This window comes from Bactrocera tryoni, chromosome 2 (assembly GCF_016617805.1).
Source record: "Bactrocera tryoni isolate S06 chromosome 2, CSIRO_BtryS06_freeze2, whole genome shotgun sequence".
NCBI classification, from domain to species: domain Eukaryota; kingdom Metazoa; phylum Arthropoda; class Insecta; order Diptera; family Tephritidae; genus Bactrocera; species Bactrocera tryoni.
The window spans coordinates 66,355,746-66,366,542 of NC_052500.1; the positions used below are offsets into that span (position 1 = coordinate 66,355,746).

The 10,797-nt window shown below is 37.0% G+C and overlaps 1 protein-coding gene across 1 annotated transcript; it reads right to left on the bottom strand.

Moving 5' to 3' along the window:
• Positions 1-8,207: 8,207 nt before the first annotated feature.
• Positions 8,208-8,877, bottom strand: LOC120769818 (translation initiation factor IF-2-like). Its single transcript, XM_040097026.1, has 2 exons — positions 8,760-8,877; positions 8,208-8,630 (listed from the first exon to the last, which is right to left on the bottom strand). Exons 1-2 carry the CDS (start codon positions 8,830-8,832, stop codon positions 8,374-8,376), a joined length of 330 nt encoding a protein of 109 aa, XP_039952960.1. The 5' UTR covers positions 8,833-8,877; the 3' UTR covers positions 8,208-8,373.
• Positions 8,878-10,797: the final 1,920 nt, after the last annotated feature.

The following is a 10,797-nucleotide window of genomic DNA, read 5'->3' on the forward strand; positions in this document are numbered from 1 at the left end:
TCCGGAACTAATTCTCAGTTGTCTGTACAGTCCGAAGTAGCACCTGTTGGCAAGAGCTATCCTGCGTTGGATTTCCAGGCTGGCATTGTTGGTGGTGTTAATACTGGTTCCTAAATAGACGAAATTATCTACAACTTCAAAGTTATGACTGTCAACAATGACGTGGGAGCCTAGTCGCGAGTATGCGGACTGTTTGTTTGATGACAGGCGGTATTTCGTTTTGCTCTCGTTCACTACCATTTGCCATTTGATTCGCTTCCTTATCTAGTCTGGAGAAAGTAGGACTAACGGTGCGGTTTTTGAGGCCAACATCGGCGTGCGCTAGCAGCTGCTTTTAAAGAAGTTAATACCTTCTCTATTTAGCTCTGCAGCTCGTATTATTTTCTTCAGATGTTAAACGGTAGGAGGTCACCTTGTCTGAAACCTCGTTTGGTATCGAACGGCTCGGACAGATCCTTCCCGATCCTGACGAAGCTTTTGGTGTCATTAAACGTCAGCTTACGCAGCCGTATTAGTTTCGCGGGGATACAAAACTCAGACATAGCGGCATAAAGGCAACTTCTTTTCGTGCTGTCATATGCAGCTTTAAAATCGACAAGGTCCTCCAGGAGCTAAGCCACACTGATAAGGTCCAATTAGTTTGTTAACGGCGGGTTTTAATCTTTCACACAATACTCTCGAAAGAACCTTATATGCGATGTTAAGGAGGCTTATTGTATGGTAGTTGGCGCAGATTGTAGGGCCTGCTTCTTTGGGGATTCGGCAGAACACACTTGAATTCCAATCGTCGGCCATGCGTTTGCCCGCCTATATTCTACAAACAAGCTAATGCATGCTTCTAATCAGTTCTTCGCCGCCGTGTTGAAAAACTGCGGCCAGCAATATATCGGCCCACCCGCTTTGTTGTTCTTCAGACGAGTAATTGTAATTCGAACTTCGTCATGGTTGGGCAATGGAACGTCCGCTTCATCGTCATCGATTGCGGAATCGGATTCATCATCTCCTGGTGTTATGCTTTCACTGTAATGCAGCAGGTTGGAGAATTGTTCCCTCCAAAATTTCAGTATGCTCTGGGCATCAGTCACTAGAGAACCTATGGGGTTCTACAAGAGTAACGACTCAATGGTATTCAACTATGTGGACTGCGGGGCCAATCGTGCAGTTTGATCCCACTATCCCAAAACCATGACTTGATAATTTTTGTATTATCGTGCATGAAAATATCTCTTTGCCCACGTTCGAGTCCGTTTTATATCCAGACTTGGAAGATACGAGTCTTCCACACTATCAGTATAATTTGTGTCACGTTTTAAACCATCGATCCGACGAAGTACAATCAGCACATATCCGCGAAAACGTGCAGAAGCCATCAGTGATTCACCGCCAAATTTCATTGTTTGTCATATGTGGTGATTCTGTATACTAACCTGTTTGTCAGTCCATGTACATGTGAGCCTAGATGATCGATTAATTTTGTATTTATCGGATTAAGTAACTTTAATCCAATCATTGATAGTGAAGTGTTCTTATTTTTTTGCGAACTATAATCAAGCCTTACGGAGCTCTTCACTTAAGAACGGTTTTTTACCATCGCTCCAAATCGAGCCCGTAATTATGGAGACATTTTCGTACTGTCTTGTCACTGACGTTAACTCCATGGACCACTTTAATGACTTTATTAGTTTCCACAGCGGTATTTGTTGGTCCTACAACAATTAAGCGCCTGGGAATTCGTGCAACAGTTGGAGACAACTCGCGGATGGCCTCCACTCTTTTGCGGCACTGCTAAATTTTTTTTTTGGTTCGTCTTCGATTTCTGCTTATTCCAAAGTATTGATTCAAGAATCTATATAAAATTTTGTGTGAAAAAATTTAAAGCGCTGACGCATCCCGAATTATGACTGTGAGATATGGTGATGCTATCTTGGACAAAAGCAACTTTTATCGGTGACACAAATTGTTCCGAGAGGAAGGAGAAGATGTGAATGCCCGGGAAGTAAGGAAAATAGTAGTGGTCAATCGTCGAATCAACATTATAAAAATTGCAATTCCTCAGCAAACCATATCGGCATGCTCGTGCCATTTCATTTTAGATTTGGATCTGGTGAAATTTGTGCCAAAATTGCTCTCTTTCGATTAAAAACAGCGCCACGTTGACATCGCTCAGGAGTTGTTGGGCTCAGTCCGCGTACTCAAGTGTGTCATAACTGGTGCGAATTATTAGTTTATGGCTATGACGTGGAACCCAAAGCTCAAACATCCCAATGGAAGCTTCCGCATGAACCAATACCCAAAAAGGCGCTCAAAGTTAGATCGAATTTGAAAGTTTACCTAACAGTTTGCTTCGCTTTCAGCGGCGATGTGTATTATGAGTTCTTGCCACAGGGTCGTTGCCAAAAAATTATACATATGGTGAAGGAGATATCGTATTGCCCAGACACGCTCCATGACTTATTTTGTTCGCAAAACTAAAGAAGCCAATGAAATTACGCTGAGCTACGATTGAGGGGATAAAAACTGCACCCAATGAGGAGGAAATTAAGAAGATTAGAATTATGAACAAAGTCTTACTATTTTCTGCTTATAGTAGTATGTTTTCAGTTAAAACACAGATGCCACCACTTACAGAAAAAAAATTTTCCCAAACAGCATACAGACATACATATGTAAAAACTACATATTTCATTATGTTAAGTAAGCTTCTGTATTCCATTATAAATCATTTTTGAATTATGTTCTCTTTGTAGCAAAACAATTGATGCCGACTGCGTAATTTTGGCAAGGTCATTACGACATCGATGAGTCAGACTGTGTTTAGTGACTCAGACTTTAGACTTCTGAATCGAGTGAATAAGTCGTATTTAATATCAAGTTTTCGACATGGCGACCTGTGAAACCAATTTAAAGCAGTTTGAAGTGACTACAAACCACAAATTGAAATTTGTTTTGTGATCTTTTTTCACAGGAACATGAATCAAAAGTTGTAATATGTGTTATAAGCGAGGCGTATTTCGGGGTACATAGGATGTAATTAGCAAAAAAACTGGATGTAGGATGTAATTTTAGCTGTTGGAAGAATTTATTAAAAAATATAGAAGCGGTTATTAATAAAGATCATCGCGATAAGTATTATTAAGTCGACTTACTTAACCATGTTCTGCATTAGAAAAGTTTCAAGTCGACTTAAGAGATCTAATTAAGAGGTTATAACTACTTGCAAACCAGAAAAAAAACCTTCTTTTTTAAAGATTTTTTTAAGAGCTAAATAAATACAAATCTTTATAAATAAAAAGTACGTGTCACGTTGTTTGTCCGCGATGGACTCCTAAACTACTGAATCGATTTTAGTAAAATTTAGCACACTGTGTTCAGTTCGAACCAACTTAGGAGATAGGATACTAAAAACAATTCATAAATAAAAAATACATTGAAAGTTCTATTAAATGGACGCTCTATTAAGCGGACAACTCTATTAACTGGATAGAAAGGCTGGTAACGAAACATTGAGAAAGCAGCCATAAATTCATGATTTTTCCCAATGAAATTTATTTGTATGAACATATTCAAAATTAAACCTCAAGTACAATCCCTTGGATTCTTATACCTGTATTTTCACTGTATTGAATAGTTTATTATAAGAATAATGGTCCAGGATTACATCCGTCAAAAGGTGTCTGGCGTTGAGAAAGATTTTTCTCCTTAAATTTATATCAAACTCAAAATCCAAAAATTTCTATTATTACTAGAGATGAATACAGATAATGATCGAAGGACTAGTACATATTTTGATTTTTGTCTAAATGGCGGCTTTCAAAAAAATGCGTTCTTCCTAAAAAGTGGCTCAAAAATAGAAACTATTATCAAAAATCTAGTTCTTTCGTTTATTACCCGACAAATATTCTAAGTTTCGGAGAAGTTTTCCTCATCGACTCTGAAAGCAGCATTTCGAGAAAGACGCGTGTAAGGCTTTATAATAATAATAATACCAAATGATTAACTTCCTCCCGCCCAACTGACGCGAGTGGCGCAATCCGCAAACGAGCGGAATTAGCCGAGTCATAAAAGGTAAAAGAGTTTTTAAACGTTGAGATCATAAGGTCCACAGCTACTGAAATAAAAATTGTAACAGCCAAAATATGGAATTAGATTAAAGTAAAGTTTGTAATTTTAAATAACACATGTTAAGAGTAGATAAAGTATTTTTTTTAATGGTAGAATTGAAATCATGACATATACGACGGAATGGTTTAATTCAAATAGGTTCTAGAAAATTTTAAAAGTAAAGGTCTAAACTGCCTGGTTGAGCGAAGGGAGACGTTAAAATAAATATTAGACAACAGAGATGGACTACAGACTGCCCCCTTCATAAGTTTCCTTGCGACCAGCGAGTTTAGGCAGAATTATAAGTTTTAAACGATTAGTATATGGGGGAGATTTAACCTGGAATATCAATGTAAATGATTTAAGGCAATAAGTAAAAATTGTTTTTGAACGGCCTCTAACTTCTCCGAATGGACTAAATAAAAATCACTATTTAAAGATATGATTTAAAAAGAACAGTATTGAACCACGATGGCTGCCTTGAGGAACGTCTGAAGGGGCATTAATTAAATCAGAAAAGGTATCGTTAAATAGGTGTCTTTGCAGTAGGTTATCTCCAGTGCTACCAACCACATTGTGTCATATCATATAGTGGTGGAAAGGTGATATTTTAAGCTTTATTTAATTGTTCAAAAATGAGTGAAAATAATGAAGTAATTCGCTATATTTTGAAATTTCTGTTTAAAAAAGAGAAAGGCGCAAGCCACTTATGAAATTTTTTAAGTTTACGGAGACGATGCTATATCACTGATTCGATATACACTGATGGAATAATGTCACTAGTGGAAAAATGGTAAAAAGTGGTCGACCAAAATGGTACATATTTGTTTAATTATTTATTAGTACAAATATAAAAACAAAATAAGTTGAAGTATGATTAGAAATACGAAGTTTTTTCAATATTGAAGGAAATAAGCCTTGCTTAACAGGTGCATTAAAAAGTTTTGTTAAGTGTTGGGATATATATTTAACACATTTTTAAGGAAGTATGAGGGATTCATATCTGTCGGCCCATAATTCAGTCGGAAGAAATTCAGAGTGCACCACAACTCAATAATCGAAGAAAACTGTCAACATAATCTTGATTTTTGACGTAATTTTTTCGGCTTCGGCTCACCTTGCCACGATATTCGGCCGATTGGTTGTCTATTTCCGGGTCGTAAGCATAGATCCAAGCCAGTAATAATATGTACGTTTCACGACATGCTGGTAGTTAGAAATCATTATTCTCGACCCTTAACGCGTTCTCGACCCTCTTTGAATAATTTGTACAAATCAGAAACCCTTGCTCGCGGTAAAGAATTATCACCGAAAGCTTTTTCCAACATTCTGGAAGTTGGACATGGCATCAAAAAATTCATTCCGCACACAAAATTTAATAAAACTTATGTACTTCTGATAACAAGTACATCCACTATTGATGATTTTGATGTAATATGAATTTGGCACAAACGTCACTGACAGTCATACCAATCTAGAAAAAAAATCGATATTTTGAAACTCACCAATGGATATAAACTTTCAATGAAATAAAAATTTAAAGTTATTGAAAAACGTTAAGAGAAACATCTGGAAATGAAACACTATTCATATACATTACTGTTTCTTTATAAACTGCTGTACATTAAAAGCTTAAAAGTGAAACCCGCTTCATTCATTCAATTCAATTAATTAAAACGCTTACGGTTGTTCAGCAGACTGAATCAAAACAAATGCAATAAACTTAATAACTTATGTAAATCAGAGCTCAAACAACGGGTTCTGAATGAATGAGTATATTGGCCCGAAGCACGTGTATTTCACACATCCCACTCGTCGGTAAGCGACGGCTTTGTGGGAGACAAAACAGAAATGCAATAACTTGGAACTGCTAATTTAAAAACCGGTTTAAATGATTGTCAAAACAAATATAAATATATAAGTATATATTCGCAGTATATTTATACCACAGTGGTGGCCACAAATAAAGCACCTAATATATTTTTAATACTCAAAGTAAAATGAAAGTGTTATTATGTAGAGGCTCTCCTCATACCAAAAGGTTACTAGAAAAGTTTCATACCTTGGATAGGTAGAGGATTCAAATCCGAGGAAACATAAAAAAATTATTTTTCTAACATCGATTTCATTTCGAAAAGCGCTATGAAACCTCGCAGGGTATCTCATTCGTTTCATATTACATTCGTATTATTCTTTATGGTTTTTGGTGACGCTAAGGACAATTTTGAGGAAAAGTGTTTCGATAGACAAATTTGGTGATACATACATATATCACAGAGAAGAAATTTCAAGACCCTTCAGAGTAAGCACCGTCAGATAAAACGCACTTTTGTCAACGCTTCTTCAAGTTCTTGCAACAGTCCGAATAGTATTTTTCCGCTTTAGCCTTCAAGACCTTTTTCGATTCGGTTTGTATCACCTCAATAGTGTGAAAACGACGTCGTTTTGAATTTGGCTATTCAAAGTTCGAATGAAGCCAAATCAGGGGACTACAGCAAGGTATCAGTCGAGTTTTTGGCAAAAAAAATTGACACAAAGAACCAATGACAGTATGACGTATGTATGACATGGGGCATTAGCATGATGAAGGAAACAAGAGTTTCCGCCCCATTCGTATTTAATATACAATAGTTTCGATATAATAGATGTTTAGCAAGTGATCGTTTGTCGGTTAGCAACGACCGCAAGCTTAGTTCATGACGAAGGCTAGAAAGACATTATAAACAAGTTTTTGTGATGAAATTTTTTTTTAGACTATCTTAGGTTTCGAACTTTTAGGGTAGTCATGTTATCAGACGCCATTTGCTTCTTACGAGGTGTCATGAGGAAATAGTTCAGACCTTTAAGAAGAATATCGATAGATATATATTGTGAAATAGGGCCATAACTATTTGTAGGAATACCTTATGTTTGGCACGAAGTTTGTTAAGTCTAGAATGAAGATCACGTCTACCACGGTGGATGACGGTGGTGACGAGCTCGTGGCAGTCAGGTTTGTTTACGGATTTGTGTCGAAATTTAACAGTGTTTTCAGTAAGGTTTGCTATCATATCACTATATATTATTATCTTTCATTATTTTCTCTGAGGTTGTGTTTAATCAAAGGTTTACGGTCGAGGAGCCCGAAAAGAAAATTCAGCGCACTATAGCCAAAATTCCAGCCGAAATGCAGCACCAGAGCTGTGGTGACCGTTTGATCGAGCTGAGTCGTTTTAGCCAGATCCGTGTATCCGTCTGTATAAACCAGGTCTAGTCACTAAGTTTCTGAGTTGTTGATCTGAAATTTTGCACAAAGTAGTTGTTCATTTAGCGGAATCACCGATATCGAACCACTATACATTTAGCTGTAATACAAACTGAACGAAAGGAGTCGAATGCTTGTATAGAAAACTTTTTCTTTTGAGAAGATATCTTACAAAAATTTCACATGAAAATGTTGCAATCTCGAAAAAAATCGTTTAGATCGGATCACTATAGCATATAATCGCCATACAAACTGAAGGATCGGAATCAAGTGCTTGTATGGACAACTCTTTTATTTGACAAGATATCTTCATGAGATTTGACCTACATTATTTTCCAATATAAGGGTCAAATCTCGCAGAAAATTTTTCAAATCGGATCACTACAACATATAGCTACCATACAAACTGTACGATCGGAATCAAGTACTTGTATGAAAAGCTTTTTCATTTGAAAAAGTATCTTGACGAAACTTGGCATAGATTATTGCTTAAGGCAAGGATATAATCCCCGAACAAATTTTTCAGATCGGACAACTAAAACCTATAGCTGTCATATAAATTGAACGATCAAAAGCAAGATGAAGAGCTTCTTACGCTTTTTATACTATAAAAATGCATATGTGAAGGGTATTATCGCTTTAGTGCAATCGCCATTAACGTTTATATTTGTTTTTGGTAAACTTTCAGCTAAAAAATAAATATATCAACCACCCTGTACATTTTCTACAACACCGGCCGTAGGTAGCAACCGGTAATACCATATCAAAATGCGACGCTAAACAATGCGCTGTGGTCATCGGATGGAATGCGAAGAAGGCAAAACAAATAAAATACAAATAATAATTAGCGAAAATCAAGAAATATTATTTTACGTTTCAACTTTTATTTAAAGACGTAATTTACAAAATAAAAATAAAATTGTGACTGCAAAGTGCACCGTAAATACTTTTTCAGAAGCTTAAATCAAGCATTCGACACAGTTATACCGTATAAAGATATCACATATAATTAGATATTTATGATTGCTTTAAGCATATTTCAACAAAAATGCGAGCGGCATCAGAGCCAACAGCCATTGGAGCTGTGCGAAGCCAGCCGAACTGCTCATATGATTTTGGTGGCCATAATAGCCGTCAGCTGGTGCACCAGGCGCGCCGGGTGCGCCATCGTAACCGCCACTGCTGCCGCCGGGTGCGCCAGGAGCACCGGGTGCGCCGCCACCATTGCCACCGCCGGGAGCACCGGGTGCACCCGAGCTGCCACCCCAACCGCCGTTGCCTTGAGCTACAAAAATAAAGTTGAATTTTAATTTATCGTAATAATTCTGCGCACATATTAACACAAAGCAAAATAAAGAAACAAGCGCTCATGCGCATTTGTTTAAACACTTGACGAGTGACTGTGTTTATTTACCTGCGCAAAGTAGAACGCAATTCAGTGCGAGCAGCAGCGCGACTGCATATCGGAGCTTCAAGATTGACTGCATCTTTACACGAACGTTGACGAAAGTAAACTGAGCAAAGTGGTCTTGCAGTGAGCAGCTTTTAGCTGAGATCTTGCACACATACGCTGTGTGTGTATGAGTCATTTATTTGAGTTGCAAGCCAAGCGGTGAGTCGCTTCCTGACGTATTCTGCTTTGTTGTGTCATTTTGCAAAGTTCATTGCGACGATATTTAATCGTAATTAAATGTTGAAATTGTGTTTGAACGGGGGTGGTTTAATAAATCTCACTTCTTTCGTGTTGTTTTTGGAAAGTCAAACGAAGAGACGAACAAACAGTTATCGAAAAATCAATTCCTCAAGTTATTCAGAACAAACAGATTATCTCTATAACAATGTTAGAATTCAATCGATCTATTTTGTAGTTAGACTTTACCTTCAAATGAGAAAAAACCACAGGTTTCGGACAATCGCCCTTTTCGAAGTAAAAAAAAGCTTTTTGAGTGACAAGTGTTTTGTGTTTCCATACAAAAACTTTATTTTCATCGAACTGTTCGTAAAGCAGCTACTTGTTATAAAGGGTGATACATTGCATTACAGGTCCCCTACTTAAAAAAAATCACAGAAACAGAAAAACATTATTTGGCATTTATATCTCTTTCAAATGTTTCCGCGGCTACCTCTCAGATGATTCATCCGTTGAGTCAAATTTTAATATTTAGGAAATATAGACCGATGATTTCAAACCAAACCGTAGTTTTTTATGTAGGAAATGGCATTTCGTATTCTCCTCAGGTTTCTTTTACATACCCATTGAACCAGAGATGACCTCATCGCTGCACAAAATTTGACTCGAAAACGTCGGATTTTTTTGGAACTTTTCAAGAGCCCATAGAGCTAAGCAATATCTCTTGGGTGTCGCGCGGATTCAGTTCTTGCACAAGCTGTATTTTGTACGTTTTAGATTTAAGAACTCGACGTAAATTGCCGCAAGTCGTTTCATACATCAGTCCGAGTTGCTACGAACGGCGCCGAATCGACTCTTTACGGTCTTCGTCTACACTCTCAGCTACGGCTACTATATTTTCTTCACTGCGTGCTGCATGTGGTCTATTCGGTGGAATATTATGCAATAATGAATCATGGGTCTGAAGATGGGTGATGGTATTGGGAATAGTACTTCAGTAGGCCGATTATGACTGGTGAACTCAGAGAATAACTGCTAATGTTAAAGTTCTTATTTTGTAAAAAATCTACATAATACGTGTAGAAAATATCCCGAGTACAAATGTAAGTAAAACTCTGTTAAGGAAAATTGGCAGCATCTTCTCAGTTATATTTGAGCCGTAAACGGGGAATGTATCACTTTTTTGACAGTTTTATGAGTAGTATTGTTTTATACATGTTTTATAAACAGTTAATTGCAATTGCAGGTTGAACAGAGTTAAACCAGTAAATAATTATGCGCATAACCTTTTAACTTTCAAAGACTGATAATATTCCACTGAGCCACATTGTGCTACGAATTCTGTAGACGTTTGTACATGAGGCGATTCGTGTTTTATACAAAATTGGAATGGAACACAGAAAACCATATCTCAATCACTAAAAATGACGGCGCATAGCCTCAGCAGAATTGTCAAAAGTTTTAAAAGCCTTTACCTCAATCTTAAGTTTTATCGTCACTCAGTGGACTCCATCGATTATGTCTTCCACAGCAGAATTTTCAAAGTTTTAAAAGCTTTCACCTCAACCTTAAGCTTTAACGTCACTCAGTGGACTCCATCGATTATCCCTTCCTCAGGAGAATTTTCAAAGCTTTAAAAGCTTTCACCCCAATCTTAAACTTTTACTCAGTGAACTGCTGCCCGGTATATAGATACCACATATCTCATCATTATTTTTCTCAAGACTTAACAAATTTGCTTAACTAGACTGTTTTCAATAGAAATATATATAAAAAATATACATGTAGTATAAAGAGCTTTCAAAATATTCCTGACTTAAGC

What these genes read in the sequence shown, in the direction of transcription:
- LOC120769818 (XM_040097026.1), bottom strand. Translation starts at nt 8,832, where the DNA reads ATGCAGTCAATCTTGAAGCTCCGATATGCAGTCGCGCTGCTGCTCGCA. An exon ending in TTGCGTTCTACTTTGCGCAG is followed by an intron (nt 8,631 to 8,759) that starts GTAAATAAACAC and finishes TTATTTTTGTAG; the next exon opens with CTCAAGGCAACGGCGGTTGG.